Raw genomic sequence first — 22,312 nt, 5'->3', positions numbered from 1 at the left:
AAAGCTCGACAGAGCCTGGGGCTAGGGGCCTATACTGAGCCCAATCAGGATTTTTTAAGAAAAATGAAAATATTAAAATTAAAAAAATTATATATATATATATATGTTTTGGCTTGATGGAGGTGCTGGGCTGGGCAAGAGTGAAATATGTTTTCCGGGCCCGAATCATAAATGATCATCCTAACTTTGAGAATTATGTTTAGAAGGTCCGGTTGGGGCAGTGGAATTAGGGTTGACATCGACCCGATCCGATCCAGCCCGTACTGTACTCCAAGCCTCCTAGGCTCCTACATAGCAAGAGCACTAGAGCGAACTTGGATCTCCTACCCACATGCACATCTTATCATTGAGAACATCCTCGTACTTGAAACGTGAGATGTTCTCAATACACGATTGGGATGTTCTGTAGGGCGCTAATGTAAATTCCCTATCCACAACCACCAAAAGGACACTAAAATCAAGCAAGCAGCCAAACTGGCGCATGTTAGCAGGAATAGCTAGAGACAGTTAGAGTGCACATGATAACGATTTTCGGACAGTGTACTTTTTTATTATTGTTTAAATAAATAAATATTTAATGCTGCAACGAAGTTGCCTTCTTGTGTAGACTGGCAGGTGAGAAACTCTGTTATTGTTTAACCGACTGCTTTGCGGGAGAGAGACTGTGAGACCTTTCAATTGCTCTTCTTTTGCAGTCAAAATCAGATTTTCAGGGTCTCCAATTCCGAGTCCGCTGATCTGTGATGAGTTCTATCTACTTTAAACCACTCAGAATCGTTGGGTTTTAGATGAAAATCATTCGATGACCAATGGCACCATCTTTGTCAGCGAACGGAGAAACAGCCGTTTCGCTCTTGTATACAGATAATTTTATAGGATTTCTTCTTGCTGTAGCCTCTAGTGCCTTCATTGGATCCAGCTTCATTATAAAGAAAAAGGGTCTGAAGCGGGCGGGGGCGTCGGGTCCTCGTGCTAGTAAGTCAATTGGACGGTAACCTTAACCCTAATTTTTCTATCTGGATTTTGTTTTTCTGAGGTTATAGTGATTGTAGATTGGTTGACTCGTTGATTTAAGGTGTTGGAGGGTACGGGTATCTGTTAGAGCCGCTTTGGTGGGTTGGCATGCTTACTAGTAAGTTGTGTTTTGATGCATTAGAATTTTTGACATTTTTGAAGGAAATGTTATATTTGTTTGTGAGGTTTGTGAAAATGTGACAGTGATTGTTGGGGAGATCGCGAATTTTGTTGCTTACATTTTTGCTCCTGCTGTTCTTGTTACACCACTGGGGGCATTGAGTATAATTGTTAGGTAAGATCTATTTTTTTATTCGATTTAGGTTAGTTGAAGTATGGAATGTAGTGACTGGCTCTGATTTTGATTGGTGTTGGTGGTCTTCGGTGTGCTTTCTTGAAATGGACAGTGCGGTTCTAGCACATTTTCTGTTGGATGAGAAATTACAGAAAATGGGAGTACTGGGGTGTATTCTATGCATGGTGGGGTCTACAGTGATCGTACTTCATGCTCCTGAAGAAAGTACTCCAAATTCGGTATTAGAAATTTGGGGTTTAGCAACCCAACCAGGTATCTTTACCAATTTCGTTATCATTACTTTAGTTTATTTGTTACTTAGTTTCTCTTGTCTCTAGTTCTATGATCTGATTTGATGTGTCTGCTCCAGCATTTCTTTTGTATACAGCATCGGCTATAGCTGTGGTTCTGGTACTGATGTTGCATTTTGTGCCGCGATATGGGCAAACAAACATTCTAGTGTACATAGGCATATGTTCTATAATAGGATCTTTGACGGTATGTAGTTCTTCCTTTTATAAAAACCCTTGTTTTAAACACAAAAGTTAGTTTTATATGTACCACAGTTATATTATGCATTAGATTCACTAGCTGATGTCTTTTACAAATCCATCTGGTTTAGTATTAGATAATATAAAACAATTACATGTTTTTGGTCAAAGCTTTGTGTTTTGTCTTGTATCACTTTCTATCACATGCCCCATCCAGTATTCTTGTTAATGACTGTGGTATTGGCAATGCATTTTGATTTTGCCTTTCTGGTTTCTGGTTTCCTTTGTGCAAATTTCTTCTGTCTATGATATGCCTATGATGTTTTGCAGGTTATGAGTATAAAAGCGATAGGTATTGCAATAAAACTCACAATTGAGGGTACAAACCAGGCAGGGTATTTCCAGACATGGGTATTCGCAATGGTTGCAGTGACATGCATCATCACTCAGTTAAATTACCTGAACATGGTTGGTATTTCTTAAACTTATCCCGGATTTGATGTCATTAGTGTTTGTGGGACAACTGCATGATTTACTTTTACAGATCTTCGATTGTTCTGCATTATTGGTTAAATTTTGTTTTCATAAGGATATAAAATATAAAATATTTATTTCAGTTTTTAATATCTTGCTTTTTGTTTTTGCATTAATGAACAAGCCTCGTCCCAACTATATGGGGTTGGCTAGCATCTGAGGGAGAGAAATAGAACTGATATAAAAACAAACTTTAGCCAATTACAACAAACAATTTTTTTTTTTTGATAAACCCAATTACACCAAACAATTACTAACCTTCTAATAACTATCAATTGATTTTGTTACCATTTGACGACTGACTGATCATTAGAGTGTGGTTACAGTGATTACATCCTATCTGACTAAGAGGAGGTGGTTCTGGTCTCAATCCTTTTTTTCTGGGAGAATGTCATCATGTTAAGATAGCAAGGGAATCCTGTCAGTCTGGGCTCTTATGCATCTCAGATATATCCATGGATTGATCATCTTCTCAAATTCCTTTCTAGCTGTGAGGTGACTATGTGTTTATCATTGAGATATTGAAGGATTTTGGAATGACGTCCAACTGGTAATCAGAGTGTGGCACAGTGATTACATCCTTCTTCGTCAAGAGCAGGCAATTGCACTGTTAGTCCTTCTGGAGGATATCAAGTTAAGATGATGACCCCAAGCATATCTCACCAGTTTGGGCTTTTATGCATTTCAGATACATTCGTGGATCATCACCTTCACATATTTCAGCAAAGTGACTCGGCTTATGTTGAGATTTTGTCATTGATCTAGAGTTTGAGGCTTTTAGCATCTATGAGTTATGAGCATGCCATTATAAGGGGGGATACATATATATGTATATTTTTTTTGATAGGTACATTATGATGGAGAATCACAAGTTATAATATGGTTCATGTAAGGGAAAAGGGAGATGCTCTTTTTTTCTCTTTTCTTTTTTGTATTTTTTTTTTGGGCAGGGGGAAGGGGGTAACGTTTAGAAAAGCAAAAGTTGAGCACTTAATTCCTGTTGGCTCCACCCATGTGTTCATGACTGATGTGTTTTTCAGGACCTGGAGACGAAGAAGGTGATTGGGACTGGCCGTGAGACGAATGGGATCTATCTGCTCGGGGAGAGTTCTCGTCGGGAAGAGTCAGTGGATAAGAAGTTACTTGTTTCTCAGGTTGTGAGTCCGGTTATGCTTTGGCATAACCGATTGGGTCATTTGTCTTTTTGGTCCTTAAAGAGTCTGTTTCCTACTTTGTTTGAGTCTGTTGGGTCATCTCAGTTGAAATGTGAAAGTTGTGAGTTTGCCAAACATTGTAGAAACTCTTATTCATTCAGTAATAAAAGGAGTAATAGTTCTTTTGATATTGTGCATACTGATGTTTGGGGGCCATATCACATTCCTTCTATGGGTGGGTACAGATAGTTTTTGTTATTTGTTGATGACCACACCTAGTTTTCTTGGGTTTATCTTATGCGTTCACAAGATGAGGTGCCTGCCCTGACCCAAAACTTCCACCAAATGATCCTAACCCAGTTTGATGCCAGGATCAAAGTTCTTAGATTTGATAATGCAAAGGAATACTTTGCTAAGCCATTGGCATCGTACCTCCTTAATCATGGGGTTATCCACCAGAGCACTTGCCCTCATACACCTCAGCAGAATGGGGTTGCAGAAAGGAAGAATAGGCACATCTGGGAGGTGGCTAGAAGTATTATGTTTACCTCCAATGTCCCTATTCGCTTCTGAGGTGATGCTATCCTTACGGTGGTATATCTTATTAATCGGGTTCCTTCCCGGGTTCTTGATATGAAACCTCCTTTTTCCCTTCTATACCCCAATGAAGAGTTGTTTACTATTCCCCTCAAAACATTTGGTTGTACTTGTTTTGTTCAGCTTCTCGGTCCCCATCACTCCAAGTTCGAACCCAAGGCCTCCAAATGCATCTTTCTTGGTTATGCACAAACTCAAAAGGGTTATTGCTGCTATGATCTTGTCTCAGGGAAGAAGTTTGTATCCATGGATGTCACTTTCTTTGAGGAGACACCCTACTATTCTCGGGTCTCTCCTCAGGGGGAGAGTAGTGAGCGTGGAGATTTGGGTCCTTTTCTTCAGGGGGAGTGCAGTGAGGGCAGGGTTAATACTTTTGGGGCTGTTCCCTTACCTATTCCAGTGGGTGATGAGGGCTGCAGTAGTGAGGGTGGTTAGGGGGATCGGGAGTTGAGACTCTATCACAGGCGATGCAGGCAGGTTGATCCCGGTCATCAGCAGTCCCGATCAACTCCAACCTCTTCTGTGGCTCCAAGTCCAGATATTACAGTCCCAGGGCCCACAGAGACTCCTTCCATTGTTGCTACCTCACCCCCTGCAGATGACCTTGACCTTTCCATTGCCATTCGTAAAGGAAAACGACATTGCACCACATCTACATCCCACTACATCTCCCAGTTTTTGTCCTATGATCGCCTATCTCTCTCCTACAGGTCCTATCTCACTTCCATTGCTAATGTCCCTATTCCAAGAACAGTGCAAGAAGCCCTATCAGTCCCGGAGTGGAGAGGTGCAATGCAAGTTGAAATGGATGCCCTGTTGAAAAATAATACCTAGGAGCTAGTTGACTTGCCCAAAGGAAAGAAACCAGTTGGATGCAGATGGGTATTTACTATGAAGCACAATGCGGATGGTTCCATTGAGAGGTACAAAGCCTGGCTAGTTGCAAAAGGGTTCACTCAGACTTGGAGACATTTGCCCCGGTAGCCAAGATGACCACCATTCGGGTTCTATTATCTCTTGCAGCAAGCTACACTTGGCCTTTGTACCAAATGGATGTTAGAAATGCCTTCCTGAATGGGGACTTGCAGGAAGAGGTTTACATGCAGTTGCCTCCTGGATTCTATGATACAGAGGCAGGTAAGAAGGTCTGCCGGCTCAATAAGGCATTGTATGGTTTGAAGCAGTCACCTAGAGCTTGGTTCGACAGATTCAGACTAGCCCTTGGGAAGTTCGGTTATGTACAGGCTCAATCAGATCATACACTGTTCATCAAGAGGGTGGAGTCCTCACTGACACTACTTGCAGTATATGTTGATGATATCGTGGTGACAGGAAATGACAGCCATGAGGTTGAGTCCCTCAAACAGCTCCTTCATCAAGAGTTTGAGGTGAAAGATCTGGGTACAATACGATTTTTTTTGGGTATTGAGGTTGCTAGATCTAAACAGGGGATCTTTGTCTCTCAGAGGAAATATGTTCTAGATCTGTTGGCTGAAACTGGAAAGCTAGGTGTCAAACCTGCAGATTCACCCATTGAACAAAACCACATGATTAGTGCAGAGAGTGGGGAGCTGCTTGAAGACAAAGTTATGTTCCAGCGGTTAGTGGGAAAGCTCCTATATCTATGCCTCACTCGGCCAGATATCAGTTATGCAGTTAGTGTTGTCAGTCAGTACATGCATTCTCCTAGAACCACACACCTTCTAGCAGTAGAAAGAATACTAGCATACTTGAAGAGATGCCCGAGTAGAGGTATACTGTTCAAGAACAATGACCACATGAAGGTGGAAGTCTATACGGATGCCGATTAGGCTGGGAGTGTTGATGATAGAAGGTATACCTCTGGATATTGTGCTCTTGTGGGAGGTAACCTGGTCTCTTGGAGGAGTAAGAAACAGAGTGTTGTCTCCCGATCCAGTGCTGAAGCTGAGTACAGGTCAATGGCTAACGGAGTGGCTGAAATTCTTTGGCTGAGATAACTACTTGAGGAGTTGGGTATTGAGTATGAGAAGCCTCTGATGCTGTATTGTGATAATCAAGCGGCTATTAATATAGCACACAACCCGGTGCAGCATGACAGAATTAAACATATTGAAGTTGATCGACACTTTGTACGAGAGAGGGTCTCATCACAAGAAGTGTCTCCCATACATCACCTCCAACATGCAACTGGCAGATATCCTCACTAAAGCTGTACCACGGAAGAAGCTAGAGGCGGATCTATCCAAGTTGGAAATGATAAACATTTATTCCCAACTTGAGGGGGAGTGTAGAGAACACTGATGTGGGCCCCACCGCTACGGTCCCACTGTGTTCGTAGGGTAGAAGGTGTTCTAGTCTTCCTAGGGTTAGCTATTGGTCATTTAGTTGTTTCAGTTGTTATTTATTTCAGTCTTATTTTTGCTCTATTTGTTATGTAAAGACTAAGGGCAGATCTGTCCTTTCCATGTAATGAGCATAACCTATAAATATTAATTAAAGTGGCGGTGGCAGAATATGTTGCTTCTGCTCCTCCTTTTCAACTCTTGTGTTCTGCTTCTCCTCCTTCTTCCTCCTCTTTTCTCTTTACCTTCTTATTTTCGAACCTGAAATCCCTTAGGGTTCAAGACTGATAACAGTCCTGAACTTCTACTATAACCTATCTTTCCCCTTGCAGTGATGTACAGCTTGGTCCCTCGTGACCACTCTAAATAATTTAAACCATCAAGAGGGATAACAGCCATGGGAAAGGATAGATCCACACCCCCACTCATTCCATTCAGCATTGAGGAAACACTGGATATAGCAGAATCTTCACCACTCATGATTTCAGATTCAAAAACAACTCTTAAATGGGGTACACAGCCTTAAAGTGTTGTTACAGGTGCTGTTACAGCACTAACAGGTCATCCCTTGACTTACAAGTTCAACACAAGTGTTGCCACAGTACATACAGGTCATCTCTTAGCATACGCATCAACAGGACTACTGTTGCATCAAGTACTGGTCATTTTCTGACCTTCAGTTCACCATAAAAGCTGCTGTTGCAGCACACAAGAGGTACTGGTCACTTTCTAACCCACAGTTCACCATAAAAGCTGCTGTTGCAGCACACAAAAAAGGTCCTCACGACCTACAGTTTCTCAGGGATCAGTCAACCCTACAAAAAAGGAAAGAAAGAGAGGTGCTGATCACCTCACATCCAATTGGCAGACCTAGTACAGGTTATGCCCTGGCACACGACCAGAAAAAAAAGGTAAGAGAGAGAGAAAAAGGTTACTTCAATGTGTGAGATCTTCAATCAGCCGAACAGCAGATGAGGGCGGCAGATCTGGAAATCTGGTGCGAAGAAGAAAAAGGACTGTTCGCTCGACTTCTCCTTTCAGATCTGGTAGTCCTGCTCTGATACCATGTTATGCAGGAGAGAAGAATGAAAGAAGAGAGAAAAGAGAGAAGAAGAGAGAAGAGAACTGAGAGCTCAAAGATACTGCTAGCGCCGCAACTTTTTAATATATATACTAGGGCGACAACAACTAAACTAAAAAAGGAGCAAAAGTACAATAGTACCCCTGCGGTACTATACATAGGAAAAAATAACAGCTGTTAACAGCTAGAAGGGAAATTTCCAACTTGTGGTTGGTTCCTCTCTAAGGCTGAAGGTCCTTCGTGTTTTAGATTCCAAATTAGAGAAGCAACATGTTTATCTTCCAATTTGAACTGTTCATTCTGTTGGATCCCCATGATGGGAGTCAACAAAGAGAGAGCTAGAATAGGAAATACTGGAGCTAGGGGAAAATCTATAATTGCATATGATTCTGTCAGCAAATGGCTGTTAAGTTGTTTTTGTCTCAAGTTACTTGGAGGTAGTGTTATCTTATGCATATTTTCTTTCAATATAGTTTTAATGATCAGAAGAAAACGTTGATATCATGGGGTCATTACTCATTTTTATGCTTGGCTCATTTTGGATTTCTTGATTGATTTCTGAGTTATATATTATTCAGGTCATTTCTTGTTTTATCTATTGACTTTATGCACATATAACTTATTGTTTCGAATTGGATACAAAATAATAATGTTATTTCCATAATATATTATTCTTTTCCCATTTCAAAATTTTTATTGAATCATAGCCCAATGTCAAAATAGAACATTGTATGTGCAACATTGATCATCCTTGGTATGTTTCAGGCATTGGATACTTTCAACACAGCTGTTGTTTCCCCTATCTATTATGCCATGTTCACATCTCTCACAATCCTTGCAAGTGCCATAATGTTCAAGGTACTTAGTGGATTTATATGCTGCAGTAATACAAAATTTGTGTGGTTCAAATTCAGATTTGAAGTTCTTGTATTTCAGGATTGGTCTGGTCAGAGTGCAAGTAATATAGTATCAGTGCTCTGTGGATTCATTACTGTGCTTTCAGGGACTGCAGTATTGCATAGCACCAGAGAACCAGATGCACCCCCTGTTACAGGTATTTGTGGTCATGACTCATGGACATAAAGACAGACCTTGCTTTGCTTAATGCATATCTAAAAGTTTGTAAATGTAGACACATAAATATCTGCTGAATGTTTTCCATCTTTACACAAAGATGTCTACTGAGGTTGGCAGATGTTTGCCATCTGTTATTCCTTGTGTATCTTCCTTTTTCTTTTTTTTTTCAATAAATTTTTCCTTGTTATATTGATCAGAAGAACGTGAACTGAAACTAATCCATACTCTTTACAGTAATTGACAGGAGATCAATGGGGAAGGGAGGGAGAAAGGAGGGATACGCTGGCGGGGGGGGGGGAGAAACTTGGTACAATAGGCATAGGAAGAATTTAGTGGTGAAGGAAAACTTCACTTTTAGCAATGCAGCAGAAGCCGGAGCTTGGCTGAGTTTTGGAGAGGCAAGAGGCTGGAAAGAAGGAGAAAAGTGGATCATTGAAACAAAAGAGTGAGGGGTAGAGGCGAGGAAGGATTTTCTTAGAAGATGTCTGGTGTGGAGATTCGGGAACTTGGTGGGTCTAGATGAAATCCAAAACTGGGCGTTGCAGGCTTGGGCTTTGATGGGTGGAGTTCGAACTAAGAAACTAATTTAAGGTCTTTCTTTCCTGAGTTTGAAGGTGAAGAAGACTGTCCAAAAAAAACTTGGATTGGGACGTATGGGCTGCCATTGCTGCGATGGTGTCCAAGCATGATGAAAGCCTTAGGGGACCATTGTGGAGGCTTTCTCGGAACTGATGACATGCTGGAGTAACTTTGAACATGGAACTAGGTAAGAATTAGAGTGAAGGAGGGGGGTACTATTCCGGAGTAGGTGGAGATAACGGTAAGTGAAGAGTCGCCAGAAGAGGAGAAATTCGGAAGCCAAGAATTAAAGGAGTTTGGTGGTCCGGAAACGTCAAAATTGAATATTATCAATTTTGATGAAAAGAAATTGGTGACAGAAGAGTCGCCAGAAGGAAGAAAGAGATGAGGGAAATCGTGCTAGATAGGGGGTGCATGGAAGACCAATTGATTGGAAAAAGGGATCACAAGAGCCAAGGTAGGCCTCAGATACAAAGTCAGATTGGCCAATCCAACGGTGGGATTGATTCAAGAAAGAGTCCTCTAATTCAAGGCTCACTCGAGAAATGAAGAGGGAAAAGCTTTAATTGCTCTGAAAAGCTTGATTAAAGACTGCCTATATGAGTTGGGTGTCAGGCCTGAACCAAAGCTAGATGACTTAAACATGCCAATCTCAAGGAAAACTACAGGGGAAAATAGCTTAAAGACGATGTCTGGGCAAGATTCCTTTGACACATAGTCAAGGCCCTTCAGACTAAACAATGGGGGGACCCACGATCCAAACCCAGATGAACAAAATGGGTGTCCATCAGTTGAAAGGGATATGCATGGGTTGGATAATGTTTTGGTCAGGACTGGGCCTTCGGTGTGGGAGAGGCCCAATAGGATATCAGATCCAATAGGACCTAGTCACAAAACAATTAAAAGCTGGGAAACAAAAGCCCAGTCCTCAACGAATTAGAAACTTAGTCATCGAAGGGTTATGAAAAAGGTGGTGAACCAAGAGGGTGAAGATTCAGTCCAGGGAGCAAGCGAAGAAAGGAGAATGGAGGAAGAGACTACGAAGAAAGGAAAGAAGAGCGAAATGGGGAAAAATCTTCATGAGGTGAGTGGGGGAAACTTTGTCTAGTGGATACTCACAGAGAAGGATGTTAGCCGAACCTCTTTCTATCAACATGGAAGTGGCTCATGCTCACAGTCTCTGGGAGTGAATAAAGAGCAGAGCAGGGTGGAATGTTATCTTCAGGAGGAAACTAGTTCCTCAACGAAAAAAAAGAATAAACAGTTGGAAGAATCCTTGATTTGGGTAATGTCAAAATTACTTTGTTTGGGTAGGTTTTTGGGTGTTTCGGTAGAAGGTCTGGAGGTGGAAACGATAGAGTACTTGGAAGGAGTTGAGAGGAGGATTTTGGAGGAGAAGGGGAAAGCAAATGTGAAGAAAGGAGGAGGGAAAGGAAAGAATGCCAAAGAATCCATGCGTCTTTCGTGGGGCTTAGTGGAGAGGGGTGAAAGAGAGGGAAGGAGTGAAAAAAGAGGAAGAATTAAGAGAGAGTTTTCTTTAAAATATTGATGGATCTGAAATTCCTTTCTTGGAATATGAGAGGATTGGGGTCAGGGAGAAGAAGAATGGTGGTGAGTGATGTTTTAAAAAGGGAGAGGGCAGGGGTGGTTCTTATTCAAGAATCAAAACTAGAGAGGGTTGATGGAGGTATAATTCGAAGTGTTTGGGGGGAAGGGGAGGTGAAGTGGGTGGGGAAGCCAGCAGTGGGGTGTTCAGGGGGGGTATCTTGACAATGTGGGATCCCTTAAAATTTAAGAAGATCTATCACATTATGAGGGATTTCTCTATAACTGTAATGTTCGAGGTACAAGAGGGTCAATGTTGTCAAGTTACGGACTGAATACAGATAGGGAGAGACAAAGTTTCGGGGAACGGCTGACAGAAATGGGAAATAACATCACAGTCCCTTGGGTGATTGGCGGTGACTTCAATGTCACTAGATTTCTTGAAGAAAATAAAGGAAACACTCGAAGAACTAGAGCCATGAGGGATTTCTCTGATTTTGTGAACAACTTTGAACTGGTGGATCTGCCTCTTTCAGGTGCGCAATTTACTTGGTCAAATAACCAGGAAGATCCTATTTTGGTTAAGTTGGATTTTTAATCTCATCCACATGGGAGGATTCTTTCTTGGGAGCTAAACAAGAGGCTCTTCCACGACCTCTATCTGATCACTGTCTGATTAAACTGGTTTTTAGCAGACAGGTAAACAAACATGCACCATTCAGGCTTGATAACAGTTGGCTTGGAGAAGAGAATCTGCTAAACTTAATTGAAGCAAGCTGGAAGGAAACTCAGGTGGAGGGTACAATCTCCTCCGTACTTGCTAAGAAACTGGGGAAACTGAAATCTGTCATAAAGAGTTGGAAGGTAGGAAAAGCTCAATCTGTGGAGCTCGAAAAGAAGAAATGCTTGAATGTGATTAAGGAAATGGATAATCTTGAAGAACAGAGGTGTCTTTCGGAAGAGGAGAGGAGAAAGAGAGAGGATGCCAAGATTATCTTTGATAGACTTGCCTACAAAGATGAAATACATTGGCGTCAAAAATCAAAGATACAATGGCTGAAGGTGGGAGACAAAAACTCCAAGTTCTTTCACAGAATGGCAAATGCCAAACAGAGAGTTAACGGCATAAGTAGGTTGGAACATGAAGGGCAGATAGGGGATCACATGATTAATATTCAATCAATTGCCACTAATTTCTACAAAACTCTCTTCAGGAATCCTTGGCTGCACCGATTCGGATGGGGTTCAGTTCAAGACCCTAAGCGATAGTCAAAAAAGGGAGTTGGAGAAGCCTTTCTCTGAGGAGTTATTGGAAGCTGTCAAGAGGATGGATGCAGATAAATCCCTGGGGCCAGACAGGCTAACAAATTTGTTCTATAAGAAATGCTGGAATGTCATTCGGGATGATATCTTAAAGGCTTTCCAAGATTTTCATGATTCTGCATCTCTGGTAAGGAGTCTGAATACTATGTTCATTACTTTGATCCCTAAGGTAGAAGGAGCAACCAACCTCAAAGACTTCAGACTGATAAGCCTGCTTCATAGTTTTTATAAACTTCTTGCAAAGGTGCTTGTAGAGAGACTTAAAAAGGTGTTGGGAAATGTAATTTCAGAAAACCAATGTGCGTTTGTTAGCGGAAGACAAATTCTGGGCAGTGTTTTAGTGGCTAATGAAGTAATAGACTCTAAGAGGGAAGGAGAACCAGGTCTGTTGTGTAGAATTGACCTTGAGAAAGCCTATGACCATGTGAACTGGCGGTGTTTGAACTTTGTTGAAATAATGTTAAAATAATTTAGTTGCTGATGTTAGGGCCTGTTTGGCTAATTAAAGTGTTTTTTATTTCGTTTTTTCTTTCTGTTATGTCTGTTATTGTACTCAGGGGCACAAGGGTCTTTTCCCTTGTTATTTCTGCCGCCCTATATATATTAAAATAAAGGCTGGCGCCGCCAGTACTGTTACATTGCAAAACCCTTCTTTCTTCCCTCCTCTCTTCTCTTCTCTTCTCTTCTTCTCCTCTTTTATCTTTTCTTTCTCTTAATTCTGGCCGACCATACTGTCAAGATGGTATCAGAGCGGGAATACTGATTAAAAGAGAGCAGATCGAACAACCTTACTGAGAGAACAGATCGAACAGACTAGCAGAACCTGGGCGGAACAGAAATCTGATTCGGGACTGAAAAAACAGCTACAACTGGTACAGTTCTCCCTGTTATTTCCTCTTCTTTACCCTCCTTGGTCGTGTGCTGAGTGAAAACCCTATGAGTTTGGGCGGCTGAATGCTGTCGAATCTGTGTACCCCCTGTTTTTTTGGATCGTGCGATCCTGTTCATGTGTTAAGACAACTGTAGGTCGAAGATGACCTATCTTCTCAATGGTTTGATTTGACTATAAGTAAGAAGGATCTCTCCTGCTGATTAGTGGCTGTTAGACATTCTGGAATTCTGGTAGATTGGGACTGTTAAGACTATGCAAGTCTAAAATCTGCCGAAAACTACATCTGTTTTGTCTGGATTTTGGTACTGTTTGTGCTCAACCTGGTTGTTAAACCCAAGTGTGTGGGTGTGAACTGAGTGGAGCATTGTTTTATGGAGTAAGGAGGGGTCCTAAGTCGGGTGTTTGGGACTGATTTACTGTTTGACCATGTCGACTGAGAATTCTGCTATTTCAGAGATTACAGGGAGCCACGATGGAGTGAGTGGGGGAATGGATATGAGCTTTCCCATCGCTGTTATTCCCTTTGATGGTCTGAATTACCTTGAGTGGTCTAGGGGAATAAAACTCTACATCACTGCTAGGAGGAAAATAGGATACATCAATGGGAGAGTGAAGGAGCCGAAGTATGGAAGTGCTGAGCATGATAGGTGGAACCAAGAGAACAGTATGGTGATGTCTTGGCACTTGGTTTCAATACTGCCACAAGTAAGGAAGACTTTTGTGTGGGCTGAAACTGCTTGTGAGATATGGGAATCCACCTATTCAGAGCAGAGCCACTATGCCAAGATATATCAGCTACAAGCTGAATCCTCTACTTGCAATCCGGGGGAGAGGAGTCTCTCGATGTACTATTCTGATTTGACATCAATATGGAAAGAACTTGATCACTATCAGAATGTGAATTGGAAGTGTGATGAAGATGCAAAGGCCTATAAGTCACTTGTATCTCAGCAACGGGTGTTTGCCTTCCTCCTAGGGCTGAATCCGTCATATGAGTCCATCAGGGTGCAGATCTTGGGTAGTAAAGATTTGGCATCAGTTCAGGAGGTGTATGCCTTGATACAATTAGAAGAAAGCAGAAGAAGTGTGATGAATGGTGTAGAAGGGGAGTCAGTTGCCCTAGCTGTCCGGGGAAACTCGGATACAAATGTCGGAGGTGGTTTTAAAACGGGTGACACTCAGAAAAAATCAAATGATAAGAGCAAGCTTTGGTGCACTCACTGCCAGAAGACACGATACACGAAAGATACATGTTGGGATCTCCATGGAAAACCTAAATGGGCACAAGATTTGGGTAAGAAGTCAGCACTTGATTAGGGAAAGAAACCAGGCCAGCAGAATCAAAAAAGGTATAACTCAGCTAATATGGCATCGACAGAGACTAGCCCTTCGGTAACTCAGGAGAGACATCCCAGTTCTGACCCTAAGGAAGATATTATCAACTCCTTCCGTGAACATTTGAAATTGTATGGTAGGACTCTCTGCCAGATGGATTCTGGACCTACTACTTCTACCTCGTTTGCATCTACATCAGGTAATGCCACAACCTTCCATGTGTCATCTCATACTACTGATTCTCCTTGGATTATTGACTCCGAAGCCTCAAATCACATGACCGATAAGTCTAATTTGTTTCAGACCTATAACCTTCTCTCTGGGAGAGATAAGGTAAGATTGGCTGATGGTTCTTTTTCTACCATAGCTGGCCGAGGCACCATACCTCTCCCACTTGGCCTTACTCTTCCTAATGTACTGCACGTTCCGAAGTTACCTATTAATTTGCTGTCTATTAGTAGTCTGACTCACACCTTGAACTGCTCAGTCACTTTTTTTCCGTCTTCATGTGTGTTTCAGGATTTGACCTCGGGGAAAACGATTGGTAGAGAAAGCATGGTGGATGGTCTCTACATGTTGGAGAATAATGCTGGTCTAGTGGCGATAGAGTCCACGAGTTCGTCAAGTGAGAGTCAAGCCTATTTATGGCATAGTCGTTTAGGTCATCTTTCTTTTGAGTGGTTAAAAGTTATGTTTCCAAAGTTATTTGAGTCATTGTCAGTGACTCAGTTACAGTGTCAAACTTGTCAGTTGAGTAAGCATTGTAGAAGTTCTTTACCTTTACGAAATAAAAGATCTGAATTTCCATTTCATATTGTTTATTTTGATGTTTGGGGCCCTGTTACTCTACCTATTGCGGCTGGCTATAAGTACTTCGTTACCTTGATTGATGATTATTCTAGATACACTTGGGTTTACCCTATGCGATCTCGAGATGAAGTGCCACAAATTGTGAAAGATTTTCAACACATGGTGTTCACCCAGTTCCAAATGGAAATCCATACCTTCCAGTCGGACAATGCGAAGGAATATTTCCATAGTGATCTCACGAAGTTTTTTGCTTCGAGTGGGTCACTTCAGCGAAGCTCTTGTGCCAGGACACCCCAACAAAATGGTGTGGCTGAATGGAAGAACTGTCACCTTCTCGAAGTTGCTCGTGGCTTGTTGATTCATATGAATGTGCCAAAACAGGTCTGGATGGATGTAGTCTTGTGTGCGACATATATCATCAATCGCATGCCCTCTCGGCTACTAGAGTATAAGGCCCCACATCAGCTCTTGTTTCCTACAGCCCCGTTGTTCACCATTCCGATGCGTGTTTTTGGGTGTCGTTGTTTTGTCCATAACCTGTCCCCTACTCGTGGTAAGCTTGATCCTCGAGCTATTCCTTGTGTTTTTCTTGGTTACCCTTTATCTCAAAAGGGGTACCATTGCTATGATCCCATTGCTCGCAAGTACTACGTTTCTATTGATGTCTCATTCTTTGAGAATCAACATTTTTTCTCGGTTTCTCCTCAGGGGGAGCGTAGGGTTGAGGAGAAATAGGCGACGACTCAAATTCAACTACCTCCTTTACCCGATCCTCCATTCCGAGTTTTTCATCGTTGCCATAAGAGCCAGCAGAGTTCAAGAGCCATGGAGCCTAGCACTATGTAACCAACATAATCGGATTCACCCGAGGCAGATCCGTCTCATCAACCAGGTACACTTGCTCCCATTGATATATCTGCTCCTTTAAATGTTGATTCACCTATCACCAATGATCTTAATATTCCTATTGCTAAGAGGAAGGGTGTTAGGTCTTGTACCACTAATCATCCTATATCTAATTGTGTCCTATGAGCATGTTTTGCCGTCGTACCGTGCCTTTCTCTCTTTTGTGGATAGTGTCCCCGTTCCTAAGACTGTGGTAGAAGCTTTGTCAAAACCTGAATGGACAGATGCAATGCCAGAAGAACATGATGCTTTACAGAAAAATGGCACTTGGGAGTTGGTAGACCTTCCTGAAGGGAAGGAACCAATGGGGTGCAAGTGGGTGTTCACAGTGAAACACAAGGCTGATGGAACTGTTGAAAGGCACAAGGCTAGACTGGTAGAAAGAGGCTTCACACAGGTATATGGAGTGGACTATGCAGAGACTTTTGCTCCAGTAGCCAAGATGAACTCTATTAGGATTCTTCTTTCCTTGGCAGAAAATCTTGACTGGGATCTTCACCAATTGGACATCAAAAATGCTTTCTTGAATGGTGACTTGGAAGAGGAAGTGTACATGACCCAACCCCCAGGAATCTGTGCCAAAGGCAGTGAACAAAAGGTGTGCAGGTTAAAAAAATCTCTATATGGGTTGAAACAATCACCTCGGGCTTGGTTCAATAAGTTTCATTTAGCAATTCAACAGATGGGGTTCAAACAATGCCAGTCAGATCATACTCTATTTGTGAAAAGAGGTGAAGGTAAAATTGCAACCCTTATTGTGTATGTGGATGACATAGTGATCACAGGAGATTGGGAGGCTGAAATTCGGAGACTGAAACATTTCTTAGCCACTAAATTTGAGGTGAAGGATCTAGGCCCCTTACGATACTTTCTTGGAATTGAAGTTGCCCGCTCTCACAAGGGCATCTTTATTTCCCAACGGAAGTATGTACTAGATCTACTAGAAGATACAGGCAAGTTGGGGGTAAAACCATTTGATTCACCTATTGAACCTAATCACCATCTGGGAGACAGTTAGGGAGAGTTTTTGAAAGATGTAAAGATGTTCTAGAGACTCGTGGGGAGACTTTTGTATTTGTCTATGACCAGGCCTGATATTGCCTATGCAGTGGGTGTCCTTAGTCAATTCATGCACAGCCCTAGGACAACTCACTTTGAGGTTGCAAAGAGGATCTTGAAATATCTCAAGAAGTTTCCTGGAGCTGGTTTGTTGTTCCAGAAACACAGTCACTTAAAAGTGGAAGTATATACTGATGCAGATTGGGCAGGAGCAGTCAATGACCGAAAGTCTACCAGTGGGTATTGTGCCTTTGTAGGAGGAAACCTTGTCACATGGAGAAGCAAAAAACAAAGTGTGGTGGCTAGATCCAGTGCTGAAGCAGAGTATAGAGCGATGGCTCATGGGGTTGCGGAAATCATGTGGATAAGAAATCTGATAGGTGAACTGGGTTTCACAGTAAGCAATCCTATTTCACTCTACTGTGACAATAAAGCTGCCATCAATATTGCTGCTAATCCAGTTCTGCATGATAGGACGAAGCACATTGAAGTGGACAAGCATTTTATTAGAGAGAAACTTGAAAGTGGAGAAGGGTGTACACCATATGTCAGCTCAGAAGAACAACTTGCAGATATCTTCACCAAAGGGCTCCATCATGTGCGGCACAAAGATTTGTGTGACAAGTTGGGCATGATTGACATCTATGCTCCAACTTGAGGGGGAGTGTTGAAATAATGTTAAAATAATTTAGTTGCTGATGTTAGGGCCTGTTTGGCTAATTAAAGTGTTTTTTATTTCGTTTTTTCTTTCTGTTATGTCTGTTATTGTACTCAGGGGCACAAGGGTCTTTTCCCTTGTTATTTTTGCCGCCCTATATATATTAAAATAAAGGCTGGCGCCGCCAGTACTGTTACATTGCAAAACCCTTCTTTCTTCCCTCCTCTCTTCTCTTCTCTTCTTCTCCTCTTCTCTTCTCTTTTCTTCCTCTTAATTCTGGCCGGCCATACTGTCAAGAAACTTCATTCTGGAAAAAATGAATTTTGGTCAGAAGTGGAGAAATTGGATGAAGGTATGTCATATGTGTATCTTCCCCCAAATTTTCTGTTCTAATTAATGGAGAGTCCTCTGGTTTCTTCAAAAATTCAAGGGGCATCCTCCAAGGTGACCCCCTGTCACCTCTCAGGCAGGCCTATGGGAGGGTTTTGAGATAATTCCGGGTGGCGAGAGGGTAAATGTTCTTCACTTTGCGGATGATACTTTATGCTTCATTGGTGCTTCCTTCTCTCAGCTGGAAACTTTAACTGGGATTTTCAGTTGGTTCGAGGTGGTAACTGGTCTGAAGATGAACTTAAGAAAATCTTCTATCATTCTGGTGGGCAGAATTGAGGGGCTGTAAGAATGGGCAGAAGTACTGGGATGTAAAATATATAACCTCCTGACTGGCTATCTTGGTCTTCCTCTGGGTGCAAAAAGCTCATCCTCAACAATTTGGGAACCTGTTGTAGAAAGAATGGAAAGAAAATTGGCGATTTGGAAGACAAAATACCTTTCGAAAGGGGGAAGAGTGACTTTGATTATAAGTACACTTGCAAACCTTCCTACTTATTACCTTTCCTCTTTACTATACTGAGTAAAGTGGCCAAGATAATTGAAAAATTGTAAAGAGATTTTTTATGGAAAGACTGGGAAGATGAGAAGAAAGTTCATTTGGTGGCTTGGGATCAGATCTGTATTCCATGTAGTTCAGGTGGTATGGGTCTATGAAAACTGAAAACTTTTAACACTGCTCTAATGGGGAAGTGGTTATGGAGATTTGGCACAGAAGAAAATTGTTGGTGGAGAAAGCTCATTGCTGCAAAGTATGGCCTTCAGCCCAGGAGTTGGGCAACTGCAATTTACTTTCCTTCCTATGGATACTCTTTGTGGAAGGCTATAATGAAAGTGCTCCTGAGTTTTCTGAAGGGTGTGGGCTTTCAGGTGGGAACAGGGGACAGAATTCGATTCTTGAAGGATAGGTGGCTTGATGAAACAACCTTAGAGGAAAAATTCCCTCTTATTTTTTCAGTGGCTGAGAACAAAGAGGCTACAGTGGCTGAACCTTTTGAGCTAATGAGAGGGGAAGTGGTCTGGAAGCCTAGTTTCCACAGAGCTTTTCAGGACTGGGAGGTGGAGGAAGTAATGAACCTCCTTAGCTGCTTAAATAACTTCATCTTCAATCCCCTTTTCGGAGGGTGTAGCTGCTACAGGAGATTCTGTTTTTCCATCTAAACAAATCTGGATTCCTTATACCCCTTCCAAAGTCAATTTCCTAGTTTGGGCTGCAACTCTAAAGAAATGTCTAACAAGAAGCAGTCTGATGAGAAGAGGATCACCTTGGATGACCTAAATTGTGGAATCTGTGGTCAAATGGAAGAGTCCATGGATCACTTATGTATTCATTGCTCTTTTGCTCGGAGGATTTGATCTCACTTCTTGCATGTGGTGGGCATTAACTGGGTGATGTCAGGATCGATTCAGGAACTTCTTCACAGCTGTTATATTCCGGGTCTATCAAAAAGAGGAAAAATCATTTGGAGGACCATTCCAGCGGCAGTGATCAGCACTATTTGGTCTAAGAGGAACAATAGAATTTTTAATGATCTTTGTAAAAGTACTGATGAGTTGATCAATTGTATTGTGGCTAAACTTGCTTCTTGGTTATCAGTTGTTCCTGAGTTTAGCAATCAGAACATGTTTCTGATTCTAAATTCAGTTAGTTTGTGGGACATCTGATGCTGTGTATGCGGGGGAGTCAATCTTGTTTGCTCCTCCATTTGTATGTGTTTCTTCTGAAATAATATTACCTTACTTTTTTTCAAAAAAAAAAAAAAACAATTAAAGCCTTTTCATTAGTAGAGGCTAGAGATTGTGTCAGGATGGTGGAAATAATTTTCTAAATATGTTTGAACCTTGTTAGTTTTCTTGTAGAAATTCATTTTACAAAATAATAGCTCAATGACGTAAGAAACCATATAAATTCTTGCCTATTAGCTGTTAAAGTTTCAAAGTTGTTTAAGAGTCTGGTTCAAGATCTGATTTATTAAAAATGCAGATTTGTATTCACCACTTTCACCTAAACTATCGTGGCGTATCCAAGGAAATGGGGAATTGTGGAAGCAGAAAGATGAAGATGGGCTATCTCCTGATTTTGTTACAATTTTCAAGCAAGATTACTTCTCTTAGATGAAATATTTTTTGGTAGTTCCATGTTTAACAAATGACAATCCACTGAAGGTTCCTGAGCAGGAGTTGTTGCCAAAAATACGCAGTTTTACTGTAAATACCAGGGGAGGAAGGTGGCTACTCCATTTCTAATTTCTGGAACTGATTAGGCAATTCAATCCACAGCTCGAGGATGCTTGTTTACTTGTGCAGGCCAAGTTTTCATGGTCAATTTTGTTTCTTCTTCCCTGAATTGGAGTGTTGGAATGTTCTTTTCCCTCTTTATGCTAGTATCAGATGCATTGTATCTGGTCTGCAGCAAATGCCATAGTCCTGGTAGTCTCCTTTTCCTATTTCCCATTTCATGTTTTTCCTTGTCTGTAGATCCATTTGTTCCTTCTGATTTCGGATGTACAAGTTCAGTTACTGATAGGGCATCTGTATTAATTAAAGTTCTACCTGTTCTGGTGAAAAATGTATTAATTTATTTAAATATGAAAAGGTAATTGATTTGTGGGTTTTCCATGAGAATGGCCTAGCATGGAATGGTGTTGATTTAAGTGGCAGATAAAATTGAACATTCAATCATTTAATTAACTGAGAAAATTAGTATTAATTTATTTAAATATGAAAAGTTATTTTTCTCTTTTTTAACCTCAAACTTTACTCCCGGTGGAGATAAAGGTGGCTGCCATTAAATTTTGCTAATTAAATAAAAGGCTTAGGAGGGGGGATATAAATACCTTACCCCTCTAAAGAAGCTATACAAAAGGAGTTTTGGCTCATAATTCACAACAAAGGTCCGGAACTGCCTAAGAAAACACCAAACTACATCCATCTAATAAAAGGAATTCTAGCTCCATCAATAATCCTTGGACAGTCTCAAAGAAGTAGCCATTTGATTAATGGGATTGCACACTGATTTAGCAAGAATGTCTGGGAGAATGGGCATCCATGAGGCTATCTCGAGCCAAAGTTGAGCCAGCCTGGTCCAATTTGGGTCAAGAAATAGCAATTTAGGAAGTGGTGGGCAGCAGGTGTAATCTCATGATCAGTTAGACAGGTCCTATTTGATTGAAGTCGTGAGGACCTTAGAGTTTTTGGATGATTGGTATAATTTCATCCCTGAGTGTATTTCAACAATCTAATTTTCTGTTCTCCTCAAGGACACTTTTCTCCCTCTTGTGGTCAAGGAGATCCTTCATCTTTTCCTTTGTCTTTTTATCCCATCTATGTAAGGGCTTTTTAGACTTCAAGCTAAAGACAACCATTTAATCCAGGGAGTTCGAATCATTGTTTTCAAACTGTCGTTTACCTGGAAGGTTGGACTGTTTGGCCTGGGAACTGTCCAGGCAACCAGTTCTGTTTCACTCTTAACCAATTCTTTGGCCAAAAACCGATGACTTGGTTAATGACCCGCTGACTTGGGTGGTCGAACCATTGACCTGTTCGATCAGGACAATGGCTTTTGACCATTTTTTATTTTTAATTCTTTTATATTTTTTTTCTAATTTGGAATGGCCGTTCGTTCGAACTGGACGGTCTAGGTTGGTTTTTAAACATTGGATCAAATTAATGTTGAAGGATCTGTTGTTTCTCATCTTTTCTTTGTAGATGATGTTATGTTTTTCTTAAGAGCGTATAGAGATGAAGTGAACAACCTTTAAGATAGTTCTAACTTAGTTTCAAGATTTGTCTGGGCAACTTATCAACTATGATAAGTCTGGCATTTTTTAGTAAAAAAACTCACTCTAGGTGTCCAAGAATGTTAAAGCGCTAGTTGCATATTGGGAATATTGATTCTAAGACTTAATACCTAGGTATCATCCTTCTTTGTTGGAATTGTGCTAAACATTCCTCCCTCCCCTTTGTTTTGGATAATCTGAAAATAAACTGAATAAATGGAAGGCTTCAGTCTTTTCTTTATCTGGCAAGAAAGACCTTGATTCAATCAGTGCTTCAAGCTATCCTTTTCCATTGCATGAGTGTATATCAAATTTCTTCAAAAAACTCTTAATGAGATGGAGAAGATTAAACGGAATTTCTGGTGGTACATTTCAGATCAACAGTCCAAATTCCATTGGTGCTCTTGGAAGTTTATGTGCCAACCTAAAATTAATGATGGCTTAGGTTTTAGGCACAGTGGTACCATGA

The 22,312-nt window shown here is 41.2% G+C and overlaps 1 protein-coding gene across 2 annotated transcripts; it reads left to right on the top strand.

Moving 5' to 3' along the window:
* The first annotated feature begins 590 nt into the window (after positions 1 to 590).
* Positions 591 to 20,683, top strand: LOC104596720 (putative magnesium transporter NIPA6). 2 transcript variants are annotated; one of them, XM_010257993.3, is made up of 9 exons: positions 591 to 975; positions 1,076 to 1,132; positions 1,219 to 1,309; positions 1,422 to 1,582; positions 1,680 to 1,807; positions 2,131 to 2,268; positions 8,256 to 8,348; positions 8,427 to 8,544; positions 20,049 to 20,683. In XM_010257993.3, the coding sequence occupies exons 1-9, from the start codon at positions 810 to 812 to the stop codon at positions 20,177 to 20,179; spliced, it is 1,083 nt and encodes a 360-aa protein (XP_010256295.1). In that variant the 5' UTR covers positions 591 to 809; the 3' UTR covers positions 20,180 to 20,683. The 2 variants fall into 2 exon arrangements, with proteins under 2 accessions (XP_010256295.1, XP_010256296.1); XM_010257994.2 differs by having other exon boundaries at positions 602 to 975; positions 1,053 to 1,132.
* Positions 20,684 to 22,312: the final 1,629 nt, after the last annotated feature.

Source organism: Nelumbo nucifera, chromosome 5, assembly GCF_055504915.1.
Source record: "Nelumbo nucifera cultivar China Antique chromosome 5, China Antique-T2T, whole genome shotgun sequence".
In the NCBI taxonomy this organism is placed as follows: domain Eukaryota; kingdom Viridiplantae; phylum Streptophyta; class Magnoliopsida; order Proteales; family Nelumbonaceae; genus Nelumbo; species Nelumbo nucifera.
This window is presented reverse-complemented; position numbering and strand designations above follow the sequence as displayed.

Coding starts and splice junctions, on each gene's coding strand:
- LOC104596720 (XM_010257993.3), top strand. CDS start 810: ATGGCACCATCTTTGTCAGCGAACGGAGAAACAGCCGTTTCGCTCTTG. Junction 1,583..1,679: donor GGGTTTAGCAACCCAACCAG/GTATCTTTACCA, acceptor TGTCTGCTCCAG/CATTTCTTTTGTATACAGCA. Junction 8,349..8,426: donor CAAGTGCCATAATGTTCAAG/GTACTTAGTGGA, acceptor CTTGTATTTCAG/GATTGGTCTGGTCAGAGTGC.